Genomic DNA, 17,810 nt, shown 5'->3' with positions numbered 1-17,810 from the left:
AATTAACGGGCTTAAATGGCTGTAAGGTAGAAAGTAATGGTATTAATAGTTGACTATTTCAATTCTGTATATGGGTTATTTGAAATACAGCATCTCTTATGGAGGAGGACTCTTCAAGACAATACTAACTGATACACTTAGTAAAATAATGCTATGTTATTTCACATCATTCTTAAGATACACATTTGAATGGACCTAATCACAAAACCTCAATGTCCAAAGGCCAAATTCTGAGGCTCTGCACAAAGCCTAAATAACTTGGAATTGTGCAGGCAACCTCTGTGAGGTTACGTGGGAGACAGAATCTTCCCCTTCCAGTCTGTGAGACTCCAGTGCATTATTCCACAGCTCCAGCTAAACTCCCAGTGATGCAATAGGGGCCATGAACACTGTTCCCTGTGTCCCATGTATTTATGTTTGCAGGTAATCGGGATAGTTGCAGACGTAGTGGCCTAAACCCTTTCCCGTGTTCCACCCCAAACTTCCGCTGAGCCACGTGTTGGTGTGTAAAGAGAGACCAGACAGGAAATGCGCCACAGCAGCCTGATCACCCTACTGTTTGCAACAGCTCCATTGCAATAGGGCCTTCCAGAGTTGTACTGGGGGGCAGAATTTGACCTTGAATGAGCACTTCAGCAGTGGGCTCCATGTTTGTCATCTCTCCAGAATAATTAGCAAAGTTAAAGGCACAGGGGAAAAAATAACTGAACTATGAATCACTTGTAGTGTACTATGCACATTCTAGAGCAGAAGATCATTCACGGTCAGTGGTAATTCTGAAATACAATAATGACAAAGATGTATCTTCATTGGCTTTGATGGTTTCAATTTGCAAATGTTTAAGTGGTGGTGCTTCCCCAGGCCTCGTCTCAGTTCTTCTCTTTCACATACCTGTAGGTGTTCGAAATAAAGAAAAACTTAACTCTGTACTTTTGTATTTTATTGTGCTTTTCTTTGTACATCTTGAACTCAGACAAATACAGATCTCATATTACTGATGGAGACAGGTGATCTAAAGGAACTATTTAAATAAAGGTCACTTTGGAAACCATACCACCAGCTTCTTACAAATATATATATAAATATAATATTAAAGGATACTTTGAACTTTCTACACATGAAAAATATTGAGACAAGGAAATACAGAACATGAAAATAATCTGGTGGTGAACCTGGAGGTGATGAATTGCACATTTGCCAGTATCAGCTGCAGAATAACTAGAATTAACTTTGGCCTTTTCTAGCTGATGCTTTAACAATGGTCTTTGATTTAAAGCAAACACACACATACACACACACACACACACACAATCAGACCCTCTAGATCACAGTTTACAGCTGTGTAAAGCAAAAAACTAACAAACAAAAAACCCACCAGCATGTGGATTCAAGTGATACACAAACATCTGAAGCAAAGTTATAATACATGAATATACAATTAGTCTAATATAAGACATTCTGCTTGATCCTACATCTATTGAAGCAAATGGTAAAAGCTTCCTTTCACTTCAGTGGTGCAAAATTAAGCCACTGCATTTTAAGGCTGTGTTTCACTACTGCCCCGGTGTTATGGATCTGCAGAGCATAAGTTGCATGGTGTGTACACAACAGGTTCCTGCAAAATACTGGAGATAACCAAATACGGATCCTTTCAACGTTCGTGAACTGTCCCTGGCTTAAAACGCAAAAGCTTCTGTCAATTCACTGAGAAATCTACCAGAGATACAAAGGAGGCCTATATTCTCCCCTTTCATGTGAAGGATCATAGCATAAAAAAGCTTATGTATAAATTCAGAGATACTTCTTCACAGACAATCTAATACATAACTCCTTCTTGTGGGAAGGACTGATCACAATTTGTAAGTAGCTAGGAATATGGGCTGCCAACTATGTAGCGCTCAAAAATTCCTAGGGAATCCTAGGTCCAGCCTAATGAATCTCCAGAGCCACCTGTGAATATTGGCAGCTCCTCTGTTTGCTTTAAGGACTTTCCACTCCAGCAGCATAGCCAACCTGTTCAGAGGAGAGTGGGAGCCACACCGGGGGAGTTAATGCTGAAACAAAGGAGCAAGTCAATTGTGTCGTGAGTTGCTATTAGAGCACACCATTAACTGCTCCTTAGCTCTGCTGCATTGGACCACCTCCCCACACAAAAGGGGCAAATTTTATAATGTGCCCATGAAGGAGTACAAGCAGCTCTAAAGAGTGGGGACACAGAGGGGACCATGACTCAGATTGTCCCTATACTTTTGCTTCCTTCTACAACACACATTATGAGGAAGCAGAGAGTCCTGACTACAGACTCTGACAGTGGAATCTAATGCTAAAAATTTTCCTTACATTTCCTGGTGCTTTTATCTATATAAACCCATATCATATTCTCTTAAATCATAGATGGTCGTGTCAGAAGACATCAGGAATTAGTTATTTTTTAAGTATTTGTTTACAGTCACATTTTTTACAGTCAATCCTGCAGTCCTTGTATGCATGCAATAGGAGTTTTTTCTGAACAAGGACTTCAGGATTGGACTCTTAGGTATCAGGCATTTTATGTAAATTCAGAAAGAGTGGACCTCATATACAGGGAAAGTACTGGCTAGGCTTATTGGCCCCCAATTAGAAAAGTGCTTAAACATATCTAAAGCAGCCTTCATCAAGAGGGAGATTTTCCTGAATCAGGTTCATAAACAAGGATATGCTAAGGTATTCATTAACAATCCATGTTAGGTGGGGATAGTTCTATTCAGTCTCTCTTCTAAGTCACCTCTGTCTCTTGGATTTAGAACATGCAGAAAAATAATGCAAACTTTCCTTTTTATTTTTGTTAAAACGTGATCCACTGCAGATGTGGATGAAAATGTGCCTGTCAGCTGTAAACACTAGAATTAAGAGTTGGCACTATAGAAAAAATGGTAACAGTTGCCTTTGCAATACATGAGAGGCAAGCACTGAAATACAAATATTCCTGTATTGCTAATGAAAGTGAACCGATCAGTATGTAATAACGCTTTTTAAAATGGAATGGAATGTCTCTATATGATAATTTTATAGTGCGTACCTATAAATAAATAAGTCTATCTATTGCTTAAGAAATCAAGCATCCTTTTTCAAATACATCAAGTGTATATCCTTCCCTCTCTTTACTGTCACAATACACAGCTGCTTGGCCTGCAGCTGTTCTAGTATTTGGCAATATTTCATGTAACTTCCCCATCCCCCTTTTTTTGCATCGCCCCATCTTTCCATTCCGAAATCTAAGTTCTGAAAGGGCAGATCTTGACGTCATAAAGCTTTAGGAAAAGCGCCACATCTTGAGTGGTATTGGTCTGTGTACAGCCAATCAGAGAAGCATGTAAATACATTTAATATGGTCCTTGGATTGTCATTTGAGGAAGTAGGAAGTCTCCTGCTCTAAAACTTCATCTGATAGAGGCTATGAGTCAATAGCCTTGCTTTTACTTGCACAGATCCTGCTGAGGAGGATTTCAGAATAGACTTGATTTATTGGACCTCTGACATGATACGGTGACTGAGAATTCATTGCATAGTCTTGCAGCTGTGAGAGTTTGCTTTGGCTGTTGAAATATTTCCCCAGAGCATAGGGCCTTGATAGCTTCATTGTAATGGGAGGGCTTTCACTGGACGTTTTGGATTTCACCACCTGCAAAGAAAGAGTGACATTTGTGAATGTTTTCTATGTGCACTTAAAAGGAGATGGGTCTTCAAGATGGGTCTTATTATCCTGTCAGCTGCATGTGCACAATTCATGGGGTAATCAGAGCTCGGTTCTTTGAAGACCAGACTCCGATACCCTAACTCATAGCTGGTCCCATTCCCTAGAGTGAGCCTAGCTGTGGTGTAAGATTCAAATCAATATGTCAGGTACTATTCAATCTGGCCCTTACTGATTAAGGAACCCAAAATGCTTAAACCAACTGAACTCATCTAGTTGATGCTGTAGCCCTTTCAACCCCCAGATTCAATCTTTACAGCTCGCCTGGAGGTCTACAATGGGCCAAATTAAACCCTGGGCACCCCTGAACTGTTGGCAATTTCAGATCCAGATCAGTACCTGAACTACATAGTTCAGGTTCGTCTCTAATCCTAATACTTGAGGTACAGACCTTCTCTGTAGGCCGGACCAGTAGCTTGGTGACAGCAGAGTACTGGAGATCCCAGATTCAACCCCCTGCTCTTTGGATTACAATAGTCTGGGGTTGCTCTGGAAGTGGCGTGTTTAGCCTGTGTGGAGATGGGGGATCTAAACAACTTAGATTGGAAGCTCTTTGGGGCAGAGACTCTCTATTTGTTCTGGGTTTGTACAGCACCTAGCACAATGGGACCTCGGTCCACAACTAGTGTTCCTAGGTGCTATGGTAATACAAATAAACAACCATGACCACGACAACCCTCACCACCACCCAGGAGCTGCACACAAACTGGCTAGAAAGGTAAGTTAGGGGCTGGTTCCTTCATTGGCAAGATAGGTCATCGTAAAGCAGGATCCTTGAAGGAAAAAAAAAAGCAGAAAATGGACTGGATTCCAGAGGTTTGCTGCATCCCCAAAGTGAAATAGAGCTGTGCTACATAATGTTACTTACAAAAGGAAAAGTCAACAAGCATCAGAAAAAAGGTCTCAGGCAAAACAGTATTCATTTGGCACAATAATTAGCCCATTCTGCTGAGTTTAGTTCTGGAAATGAAAGCTCCCTATATCTGGTTGCTTGATTTGGCAGAAGGGAGCTCTGAGATGTTAATCGGTTTTAAAAATAAAGAGGAGCAAATCATGTGTGATGTAGGTCTAATGGTCCCCGGCTTTGCTGTTGTATGCAACAAGATACACACTTGGCTAGGGACAGCATTCATGTTTATATATGTGCTTCATAGGGGTTTTGTAAAGTGAAATATGCTTGGAATCATGTATTCGACACTTCAAACAATTTTCGTATTTAACCAATGTCGTAATACATGTACAGCAGCAACTTGCACAAAATAAAATGTGAGGGGAGAGAAAGCATGTGAAAATTATAAAGGCTGAGCAGGGTGAGTGAGAGGAGTTGACTAAGTTTGCAAAAGAGCAAGTAGTACCCATTTAGGACACTAATATATTTTAAGACCTATTTGATACAGCTAAGCCAAGAGAAGCAATTTGTTTTCATGCTATTCCTGCAGAGGTTCATTTTTCTAAATTAGTGCCTTAGATCAAGGGAACTATTCCAAAATGATGCTACCTTGAACCAATCACCCAAGCTACATTCCTGATGAGAGTAATCTCCAAGGAATGCAATTTAGTATTCATCTTACAGCTAGCCACTGATTAAAATACCCAAATCCAAAGTCTGCCATTTTCTATTTACTATACATTATACATTATTACTGTATATTACTATACATTATTCCACTACCATTAAGTTATAGAATAAATCTACGTCAGTCCTAGCTGCCATGAAGGTGTAGGGTCTTTTTGTGTCCCCTGATCCATCTGCTCTCTTCCTAAGCATGTTGAGTGGAACAAACTAGTTAAAGATCAGTTTGCATATGTTGCCTTGGGCTCCTGGAACTAGCAGTGGCTGTAGACTGGCACAGGCAGGAGGTACAAGATTCTGAGCCCTCACACCAAGAGATCAAACTAGTCACATGGAGAGATTCTTCTTCTACAGTAGTTGCCAGCTCCCTCCCCAGTCACAGCAGGACATGTAGCCATGGTGCTATAGGCTTCCGGGCCGTTATTGTGCTCTGTGGCCTCTCGGAAGGATCAATGAAGTTAACAGGAATTCCAGGTGCACTGCATCGCACAGGATCAGGTCCTTGGTTTACCGGAAAGTGTAAACAGGGACTAAAGGTTAAATGAGAGCAGCTGAATACAATCCATTTCTACTGATGAAATTCACAAAATGGCCAGCCTTCCATTCCCAGCCTCCCACACAGCTGTAGCTGAGTTCAGATGTCACAGGGTGTGGGGAAGCATTATACTAGGGGTTTAGGAGTCACTTTAAGTGAAAAAATGAAAGTAGCACGCAGTGGATTTAATCTCTCAGTTGGTTTCATAAAGCCTGAAATGTTCTGGAGTTCTACACAATTAACCTCCTCCTGGGTATACCTCTCCTGTTCCAGTCACAAAGGCCTCTCAGCGTCAATAACAGGATTTTTAAAATAAAAACACAGCCAAATTCCACCTTGATTTATACCTCCTGCAGCTACACAGTTCATTGGAGTCCCTCGGGATCCCTGAATTTAATCCGTAACGCTAATTTGTATGGGAGCTCACCCAGAACTCCTTCAAAAAAAAAAAAAAACCAAACAAAAACCAACCACTGACATCATCCACCCAATACTGCACAAAGCAGACTGGAAGCATTTTACCCAGACATTCCCATTCTATGCTACAAAAGCTAATAAGACTACAACATGGGGTCCATGCTGCAAAAGTCTAGGGAAACAGAAAGGAACCGTAGTGGGCTTGAAGAACACCACATCCGAGTCCTTGCTCATTAAGGGCCAGACTATGGCCTGTTCTGCTGCACATCTGCATGGTGATGTGTCTAAGTAAGGCTACGTTTTAGTCACAGATATTTTTAGTAAACAAAAATTCACGGCCCTTGACCTGTCCATGACTTTTATTAAAAATACCTGTAACTAAGACTTGGGTGGAAGGCCGCGGGTGCTGGGCGGGGGCAATCTGGGGGAACTGCGGGTGCTGGGAGGTGGCTGTAGTGAACTGCTGGTGCTGGGCCATAGTGTGTGGTCCAGGACCCCCGCTGGTGCTGGTGGGGAGGGTTGGCGGGGCTGGCAGGGGCTCACAATCCGGCTCTGCGTCCCTGCAGCTCCTAGGTGGTGGAGGGGCACAAGCGCTGGCTGCTGCAGCTCCCATTGGCTGGGAACCGCAGCCAATGGGAGCTGCAGAGGTGGGGCCTGTAGGCTCAGGCAGCATGCAGGCCCCACCGGCCTCTCCGCTGCCTAGAAAGTGCACAGCCATGCTAGTGGGAGCCCCTCAACCCGAGGTAAGCACCACCCCAACCCTCTGCCCCTAGCTCTGATCCCCCTCCCACACACCCAAACTGCTGGTGCAGGGGCTACCCAGCTCGGGCAGCCCCTGAGCCAGCACCAGCCACTGCAGAAGTCATGGAGATCATGGAAAGTCACGGAATCTGTGACTTCTGTGACCTCCATGACAGTCTGGCAGCCTTAATTATATCTATGGGGTGGAGGATGGGTGGGAAGGAGAAAAAGTCTCCGTGGGGTTTCTGTGCCCTTCCCCCAATCACAAGAGAAGCAAAGGATGGGGGAATGGGGAGATTCTTGGCTCCAACCCACACAAGACCACACCTGTGAGCACTGCTGCACTGGCTCACCAGGGGATATGTGCTGCACTGGGTATAGGACTGATGCTGAATACGTCACTCCCGGAGCAAGGGGTGGAACCAGAAGGCAGATTGTGACTCAAAGCCACTGTCTGATTCCCAGGCTGCTCCTGTGGCAATGCAGTTATGCACCTTCCCTGCCATGATTGAGCCATAAGGAGAGGGAGTGAATTCTCCTCACCCTCAGTTGGCTGCAGCACTCATGGAATTCCATGAAACAAAAGGCCTGGACCCCATATCAGGATTTGCTAGCATGAGTTCTAGTGACCCCAGAAAAGAATCAAAGGCCAAGTTGATCCCAGCATCTGTCTCCTTCAGAAGCACATTAAAAGTCCTAGAGGCTGTTGTGTCTCAGAGATAGCATTTGCCTCAGTGAAGCCTAAGCAGAAAAACAAGAGCTTGTGATTTAAAAGGTGACAGTATTTTTATGATGCTGCAGCTGAGAGGATTAAATAGACTCCATTAGCCACCAGAAAATGGTCAGAATCATTAGGTAGAAAGCAGGGGTGGTAGGATGGCACCACACTAGGGTTGCCAACCCTCCAGGACTGTCCTGGAGTCTCCAGGAATTAAAGATGAATCTTTAATTAAAGACTGTGTCATGTGATGAAACCTCCAGGATTACATCTAGCCCAAATTGGCAACCCTAAACCACATGGAGGCTCTTTAATCTGTTTCAGAGTAACAGCCGTGTTAGTCTGTATCCACAAAAAGAATGAAGTGAGCTGTAGCTCACGAAAGCTTATGCTCAAATAAATTGGTTAGTCTCTAAGGTGCCACAAGTACTCCTTTTCTTTAATCTGTGTTTGTCTTCTACTATTGTGACCCTGGATTTCTGTTGGATTTTCAGCTATTCTTAGGTTTCATCAGCCACGTACTTTTTTGTCGCATGAAGCGAGTGTACAATGAAGGAAACCTTATTTTTGGATTCACTTTTTGTGGAACTTTGGGTGGGTGGGTGGGAAATCAGAGCTTTCCCAGTGTTTCCACACAGCAGAAATCAGCACTTTCACCCAGCACTCAAGGCCATGTCCAGCCTTTATAAGCGTGCAGCTCCCATCCACTGAAGTGGGAGCCCTATGCACATACCTGTATCTGGATAGAGTGAGGATCACATTAAACAGGTGTCACTTTAACCAAGGTCAAGTTGCATTTATTCTTCTCTTGAGACATTCAGAAGGCATTTAGCAGTCCCTGAAATTTGGAGCTGCTTGTATTGACGGTAGACAAATTCCAGAAATCTTGTCAGGGGGTGGGGCAGGGGTTGAGCTCCAAAATGTATCTAGGATTTTCTCCAAATGAAATAGCTTGTAGATTCCTGTGTCTAAATGTTGCATCAGGCGAGGCTATAGCAGCATTAGTCAGTAATCAAACTGCAGGGGTTTCTTTCAGCTGCTTGTTTCTTTCTGACCTAAAGTCCTTGAATACCCTCAGCATTTTGAAATGGTTTTCCTAGATACCTGTGAAGCCTTGTAAATTAATTTGACTCTTGGTTTAAAAAACAAAACAAAACATCTTTTGGTGCATCCTGTTTTCCTACATATTTGACTTTTTTATACCAACTTCTGCCCAGTCTTTGTTTACTTATATTATTGTGGACTGATTGCATCTTTGACTTCCGTTTTAATTGTGCAATATAAACAGTCCACACAAAGTTGACTTTTGATTTATGAAAGTTTCCATTTTAAAATTGTGAAGTTTTATTCCCCTTGTGAGATTTTAGTGAAATAAAGCAGTGAATTGAGGCCAAGTGTTACTGATTGTCTTTGAGTTCATAGTCCTGATTTTCACAGCAGATATCATTTTGATTTGGAGTCAGAGTCTAGCACTTGAAGGGAAATGAGTTGATGACCCAAAGCTCCCTTTACTGCTCATTGTGTTTCTTAAATTCCTAAGAGTAGCATGGTGAAATGCTTTGAAGTAGCACATAGACATTCACTGAAACTCCTTTAGAACTAAATGCCTAGATGGAATGTTCAGACTCCCGGCAGATTAATAATTCAACTCTGGAATCCTGGCACAGGCCTCTCATACCAACAAATTAGCTTCACAGAAACTTTGGTGAGACCTTAATGGAATTCTATGGTACTTCTCTTGATGACACCAGGGAACTTCCTTAAATCAAGTCTCGTATTCGGAATAATCACAGTCAATTGTGAGGCTGAGGGTGCACCTTTATATGATCATCAGGGAAGAACGTCTTCCGGTTTCACTCAGAGCAATGCTTCAAATCAAGGGAGCACTTCTCCGTTTCATATATTTATGGCACTAAAAATGCAAATGCAAAACTGATCCCTCGTCTAACAAGGCTAACTGTGAAAAGACACAGAAAACACTCAAAATATATCCGAAAGGAAACCAGAACAACTTTAAATATCTTCAAAAAGAACATGAGTACTTGTGGCACCTTAGAGACTAACAAATTGATTTGAGCATAAGCTTCCGTGGGCTACAACCCACTTCATCGGATGCACAGAATGGAACATATAGTAAGAAGATATATATATACATACATACAGAGAACATGAAAGGGTGGACTAAGAGGCTAATTAATTAAGATGAACTATTATCAGCAGGAGAAAAAACTTTTGTAGTGATAATCAAGATGGCCCATTTAGACAGTTGACAAAAAGGTGTGAGGATACTTAACACGGGGAAAGAGATTCAATATGTCTATTTCTCCATGTTAAGTATCCTCACGCCTTCTTGTGTTGAGCCTAGTGCATTAATTCAAACAACAGGGATCAGTATAGCATCCTGAAACTAATAAGCCTTCAGATGTATTAGAATTCAGGTTGCTTTAAGCAATTCTCCTGCATCCCTCCCAATAGTGGGGCTTGTGGGTTTGACCCTTGGTGGAAGTTGGAGCTCCTCTGGCTGTTCCACATTGCACCAGCTTCTAACAGTCCCTTGGGGCAATGGAATGCAGCACGTTTTGAACATGTCCTAACACAAACCCTACACCAAAAAGGTTCAAATGGGGTGACATACTGTTAGCTGAAATGAGAGCCTAAAATGATGCTAATTCACTTGCATCCAGATTCAGTACAGGTGACACCAGGAGGTCTGGAGTTAATTACATTTCTCTATGCCAGCCTGGGGGATTCACTAAGCAGGGCAGGGTGTGGTATGCTATAGACCTCCCCAGGGTTTTCCAGGGGAGCCAGTTTAGTTTTCAGCCAGGGGCAGCTGCTAAGAACATGAGCTACCCTGGCCATGCCCCCCTCCCCAGCCTGCATCATTCACTCTTGGGGCTGACTGGAAGCACTTGAGTTCTCTGGTGGAGGGGAGGCTACAGACCCTTTGCACAACTGCAGCAACGCATCTGGTGGGCTTTCCATTGCCAAGGCCTTGTACCTGTGCCAACATAAAGCTGAATTTAGCTCAGTAAGTGTAAAATGGAACAGAGAATTCCTTCAGGTATACAACCAGAAGAGAAAACTAGGGCCAAAAATAAGACTATACACGGACAGGAGCACAATTATGGTACCTCTTCACAACCCTCTGCCAGTGCAACCCCTCTCCCTGTACACACCCTGCTACAGGAAAGTTCTAATCAAACAACATACTTGTAACTCCCACTTCCTCAAATGAGAACATGCAGTGGCAGATTCAGGATGAGTGAAGTTAATAAACCAGCTAAGTAAGACTTGAGACAAACACCTGGTAGGTGACAATATCAAAATAGGTAGACTGAACAGATCTAGAAGAAACAAGATAATACAGTGCAGAGTAGAGAAGCTTAAGAGCCTGGAAACAAAGCCCTGCACAGAGAAACCTCTTTCCATTAGTTAGAAGTATATTTTCAGAACAGCACTTTTGTGATTCCACTGGGTTTACATGGATAGGACTCCATTTTTAGGGTATTTCTGTTTCATATTTGGACCTAGATTCTTAAAGGTATATGGGTACCTAACCCATTGGGAGTAAAGTACCTAAATACTTTGGAGGATCAGAACCTTGGCCATTACACAGCTTCTGTTCCCCTCCATGGTGAGCTACATATATCTTCACATGCATTAGAAACCTTTTCAAGCTTCATTTAGGTCTACCTTTGATCCACTACTATGCACTATACTGTACATATTTTCACTGTGGCATCTGACAGTTAAAACCCCTTTTAAATACTTAAATGAGACCAGTATAAACAATAAATGACTACCTCATGGAAATGACATCCACACTTCCCTTGCAGAAATTCTTTGTAACGTCCCATTGTGATGATGAAAGTATCAACCACCTCATAGCCATATCTTTTTGCAGTATCCAGAATAACCAAATTTTCATTCCATAAATTTTGCACTTCAGTCTGTATTCCAAAGCAAAAAAATATCAATGTTATTCACTAGTACACTGACTGATTTCAATGGTAGCAGGATCTGACCCTAAAGTAATGGCAAAACTGCAGAACTGGGCCAATACTGAATGAAATAATTATACTATTTTCTACACATGAATTATAGGAATTCCATTAGTGAAAACAGCTTTTCCTCCAAGGCTTTGTTAGATTTTGAAGCAATTTCTCAACACATGTATTGATGCATACAAAGACGAAAAGAAAATTATTGAATTAGCTCTTCTTTATACAAAAGAATATACCATGTACAATGAAGAAGTCAGCCTAATTTTAAAAAGAATTAAGCTTTAAAATTAATTAATTAATACAATAGTAATTGGCACTTTCATAATTATATGTCAGGTTTCAGAGTAGCAGCCGTGTTAGTCTGTATTCGCAAAAAGAAAAGGAGGACTTGTGGCACCTTAGAGACTAACCAATTTATTTGAGCATAAGCTTTCGTGAGCTACAGCTCACTTCATCAGATGCATAAAAGTGGAAAATGCAGTGAGGATGTTTTTATACACACAGACCATGAAAAAATGGGTGTTTATCACTTCAAAAGATTTTCTCTCCCCCCACCCCACTCTCCTGCTGGTAATAGCTTATCTAAAGTGATCACTCTCCTTACAATGTGTATGATAATCAAGGTGGGCCATTTCCAGCACAAATCCACGCTCTCAAAGAAACTGCGTAACCACCTGATCAATATCCTCTACAGCAAACAGGGAAAGATTAAGAATGAGCTCTCAAAACTGGATACTCTCATTAAAAAACAAACTTCTTCGTGGCTGGACTTTACTAAAGCTAGACAAGCCATTTACAACACACACTTTGCTTCTCTACAAAAGAAAAAGGACATTAAACTTTCTAAACTACTACATGCCACAAGGGACCACAGCAATGGTTCCCTCAACCCACCCAGCAATATTGTTAATCTATCTATATACTATACGCTTAGCCCAGCAGAAGAAGCTGTCCTATCTCGGGGCCTCTCCTTCTGCCCCTCCACCCCCACGAACATGATACAGTTGTGTGGTGACCTAGAATCCTATTTTCGACGTCTCCGACTCAAGGAATTATTTCCAACACTCCTCTGAACAACATACTAATCCACAGAGATCTCCCTACCAACACTACAAAAAGAAGGATTCTAGGTGGACTCCTCCTGAAGGCCGAGACAGCAGACTGGACTTCTACATAGAGTGCTTCCGCCAATGTGCACGGGCTGAAATTGTGGAAAAGCATCATCACTTGCCCCACAACCTCAGCCGTGCAGAACACAATGCCATCCACAGCCTCAGAAACAACTCTGACATCATAATCAAAAAGGCTGACAAAGGAGGCGCTGTTGTCATCATGAATAGGTCGGAATATGAACAAGAGGCTACTCGGCAGCTCTCTAACACCACTTTCTACAAGCCATTACCTTCTGATCCCACTGAGGGTTACCAAAAGAAACTACAGAATTTGCTCAAGAAACTCCCTGAAAAAGCACAAGATCAAATCCGCACAGACACACCCCTGGAACCCCGACCTTGGATATTCTATCTACTACCCAAGATCCATAAACCTGGAAATCCTGGGCGCCCCATCATCTCAGGCATTGGCACCCTGACAGCAGGATTGTCTGGCTATGTAGACTCCCTCCTCAGGCCCTACGCTACAAGCACTCCCAGCTATCTTCGAGACACCACTGACTTCCTAAGAAGACTACAAGCCATCGGTGATCTTCCTGAAGATACCATCCTGGCCACTATAGATGTAGAAGCCCTGTACACCAACATTCCACACAAAGATGGACTACAGGCCGTCAGGAACACTATCCCCGATAATGTCACGGCAAACCTGGTGGCTGAACTTTGTGACTTTGTCCTCACCCATAACTATTTCACATTTGGAGACAATGTATATCTTCAAATCAGCGGCACTGCTATGGGTACCCACATGGCCCCACAGTATGCCAACATTTTTATGTTGGCATACATAAAATGCCATACATAAAATGACAAGAATTTTAAAATGACAAGAATTTTTTGGCATACATAAAATGACAAGAATCCCACAGTATTCTTGTCAGCAAGTTAAGGAAGTATGGGCTGGATGAATGCACTACAAGGTGGGTAGAAAGCTGGCTAGATTGTCGGGCTCAACGGGTAGTGATCAATGGCTCCATATCTAGTTGGCAGCCAGTATCAAGTGGAGTACCCCAAGGGTCGGTCCTGGGGCCGGTTTTGTTCAATATCTTCATAAATGATCTGGAGGATGGTGTGGATTGCACTCTCAGCAAATTTGCGGATGATACTAAACTGGGAGGAGTGGTAGATACGCTGGAGGGGAGGGATAGGATACAGAAAGACCTAGACAAATTGGAGGATTGGGCCAAAAGAAATCTGATGAGGTTCAATAAGGATAAGTGCAGGGTCCTGCACTTAGGACGGAAGAACCCAATGCACAGCTACAGACTAGGGACCGAATGGCTAGGCAGCAGTTCTGCAGAAAAGGACCTAGGGGTGACAGTGGACGAGAAGCTGGATATGAGTCAGCAGTGTGCCCTTGTTGCCAAGAAGGCCAATGGCATTTTGGGATGTATAAGTAGGGGCACAGCGAGCAAATCGAGGGACGTGATCGTTCCCCTCTATTCGACATTGGTGAGGCCTCATCTGGAGTACTGTGTCCAGTTTTGGGCCCCACACTTCAAGAAGGATGTGGATAAATTGGAGAGAGTCCAGCAAAGGGCAACAAAAATGATTAGGGGACTGGAACACATGAGTTATGAGGAGAGGCTGAGGGAGCTGGGATTGTTTAGCCTGCAGAAGAGAAGAATGAGGGGGGATTTGATAGCTGCTTTCAACTACCTGAAAGGGGGTTCCAAAGAGGATGGCTCTAGACTGTTCTCAATGGTAGCAGATGACAGAATGAGGAGTAATGGTCTCAAGTTGCAGTGGGGGAGGTTTAGATTGGATATTAGGAAAAACTTTTTCACTAAGAGGGTGGTGAAACACTGGAATGCGTTACCTAGGGAGGTGGTAGAATCTCCTTCCTTAGAGGTTTTTAAGGTCAGGCTTGACAAAGCCCTGGCTGGGATGATTTAACTGGGAATTGGTCCTGCTTTGAGCAGGGGGTTGGACTAGATGACCTTCTGGGGTCCCTTCCAACCCTGATATTCTATGATTCTATGATTCTATGGCTGACTTAGAACAACGCTTCCTCAGCTCTCGTCCCCCAATACCCCTACTCTACTTGCGCTATATTGATGACATCTTCATCATCTGGACCCATGGAAAAGAAGCCCTTGAGGAATTCCACCATGATTTCAACAATTTCCATCCCACCATCAACCTCAGCCTGGACCAGTCCACACAAGAGATCCACTTCCTGGACACTACGGTGCTAATAAGCGATGGTCACATAAACACCAACCTATACCGGAAACCTACTGATCGCTATTCCTACCTACATGCCTCCAGCTTTCACCCAGATCACACCACACGATCCATTGTCTACAGCCAAGCTCTACGATACAACCGCATTTGCTCCAACCCCTCAGATGGAGACAAACACCTACAAGATCTCTATCAAGCATTCTTACAACTACAATACCCACCTGCGGAAGTGAAGAAACAGATTGACAGAGCCAGAAGAGTACCCAGAAGTCACCTACTACAGGACATGCACAACGAAGAAAGTAACAGAACGCCACTAGCCATCACCTTCAGCCCCCAACTAAAACCTCTCCAACGCATCATCAAGGATCTACAACCTATCCTGAAGGACGACCCATCACTCTCACAAATCTTGGGAGACAGGCCAGTCCTTGCCTACAGACAGCCCCCCAACCTGAAGCAAATACTCACCAGCAACTACATACCACACAACAGAACCACTAACCCAGGAACCTATCCTTGCAACAAAGCCCGTTGCCAACTGTGCCCACATATCTATTCAGGGGACACCATCACAGGGCCTAATAACATCAGCCACACTATCAGAGGCTCGTTCACCTGCACATCTACCAATGTGATATATGCCATCATGTGCAAGCAATGATGTACATTGTCATGTACATTGGTCAAACTGGACAGTCTCTACGTAAAAGAATAAATGGACACAAATCAGATGTCAAGAATTATAACATTCATAAACCAGTCGGAGAACACTTCAATCTCTCTGGTCACACGATTACAGACATGAAAGTTGCGATATTACAACAGAAAAACTTCAAAACCAAACTCCAGTGAGAGACTGCTGAATTGGAATTCATTTGCAAATTGGATACAATTAACTTAGGCTTGAATAGAGACTGGGAGTGGCTAAGTCATTATGCAAGGTAACCTATTTCCCCTTGTTTCTTCCTACCTCCCTCCACCCCCTCGTTCCTCAGACATTCTTGTTAAACCCTGGATTTGTGCTGAAAATGGCCCACCTTGATTATCATACATATTGTAAGGAGAGTGATCACTTTAGATAAGCTATTACCAGTAGGAGAGTGGGGTGGGGGGAGAGAAAATCTTTTGAAGTGATAAACACCCATTTTTTCATGGTCTGTGTGTATAAAAACATCCTCACTGCATTTTCCACTTTTATGCATCCGATGAAGTGAGCTGTAGCTCACGAAAGCTTATGCTCAAATAAATTGGTTAGTCTCTAAGGTGCCACTAGTACTCCTTTCCTTTTTGCATAATTATATGTGGAAGCTCTCCTACAAAAGAAATTAAGTCTCATAACACTAAAGTGAAAATCATTAAAGGTCCTATTATAAAGTAGTTATTGTCCAGTAAAAGACAAGTTTGGCTTAAAAATCACAGGTATTTGAGTCCATTGTCTTTGACGGGAGTTGTCACATTCTGCAGTTCCATGAGTCCCCTCCAACCAGCAACACTGAGGAGCAGCCTAGCATTTGTCAAGACACGGCAGGGAGGCCAGGAATAGAAAATGTTAGCTGTAAGTCATCAAGTGATTGCATTTTACGTTATACAGCAACATCAGACAGAGAGGCTTTTGAGCTGAGGCAGGGTAATCCTCTTGTCCAACACACCCAAACCATGCTAGTGAATTTGCTTGAGACTCAGATATTGAAAATAAGAGGAATGTTTGGACAGAAGCAGTCACAATGGACTGCAATTAAATCAGATTGTTTTCCAGAGTTCTGTGGATTTGCTGACTAATAAAATAAAACCAAACCACAAAGTTGTCCCTAAGAAGATTTTTTTTGTGGTCTTACCTTACCTATCTTGTACATATACTGTGACTGAATTAGGGGCATCATTTTTCATGATGTTTCAATTGGTGGTTTTATCCTGGTGGTGCCTGTCTCCTCTGGGACCCTTCTTGTACAGATATGGAGCTGAGGCACAGAGAGGCTAAGTGTCTTGCCAAGGTCACACATGAAGTCTGTGTCAGAGCAGGAAATTGAAACTGGGTCTCCCATATTCCCAGGCCAGTGTCCCAACCACTGGACCATCTTTCTTCCCCTTGCCCATTTTAGGACTGAATTATGTTGGTTTTCCCATCCAGTCCTCATTTCTATTCAAAGCCATGACAGGAGGTAAATAAAGGGAGGAGCCAAATAAAAGTAGACTGGGACAGTTTTGTTGCTCTTGTTCCTGTGTCCACTCATTTTCCCCCCAAAATGGAATAACCCCCTTCTTGGGTCCAAATGGAAGTCATAACAATTACATTCATTTTACAGATTAATAAACTGGAGCAAAGAGAGATGACTTGCCTAGGTCACACTGAGTCAGTAGCAGAACTGGAAAAAAAATCAAGGTGTTCTGACTATAAACAGCCATATTTAGGGATAATCTATTGCTTTTCAGCTGTTGCTGTCAAAGCACTTTACAAAGAAGGGTGAATAATAACATCCCTACTTTACAAATGGGGAAAGAAAGAGAGAGAGAGAGAGATTTTATCTGGGAGACCTACAGTCATGCAGCAAGCTATTGGCAGAACTGGGAATAGCACTCAGGTCTTCCAGCTTCCCCTCCTCTGCCCTGCCCCCAGTACTACACTGGTTAGGGAAGAGGGTCCATCCCTCAAAATTGCACTAAAAATGAATTTTTGTGATCGACCCAACACAAATCTTGTTCTCTCCTTCAGACCCCCTCATCCCT

The 17,810-nt window shown here is 42.9% G+C and overlaps 1 protein-coding gene across 1 annotated transcript in view; it reads right to left on the bottom strand.

The window, feature by feature from the left end:
- Positions 1-950: 950 nt before the first annotated feature.
- Positions 951-17,810, bottom strand: part of CPED1 (cadherin like and PC-esterase domain containing 1) — a 216,742-nt gene continuing 199,882 nt past the window's right edge. The window contains exons 23-24 of the mRNA XM_073328194.2: positions 11,524-11,670; positions 951-3,661 (exon numbers count right to left, since the gene is read on the bottom strand). Of these exons, the coding sequence (XP_073184295.2) occupies positions 3,434-3,661; positions 11,524-11,670 (375 nt within the window). The 3' untranslated portion in view covers positions 951-3,433. The remainder of the gene's footprint in view (positions 3,662-11,523; positions 11,671-17,810) is intronic.

This window comes from Lepidochelys kempii, chromosome 1 (genome assembly GCF_965140285.1).
Source record: "Lepidochelys kempii isolate rLepKem1 chromosome 1, rLepKem1.hap1, whole genome shotgun sequence".
Lineage (NCBI taxonomy): Eukaryota > Metazoa > Chordata > Testudines > Cheloniidae > Lepidochelys > Lepidochelys kempii.
Note: the sequence above shows the minus strand (reverse complement) of the source record. Positions and strands in the feature narration are given on the sequence as shown.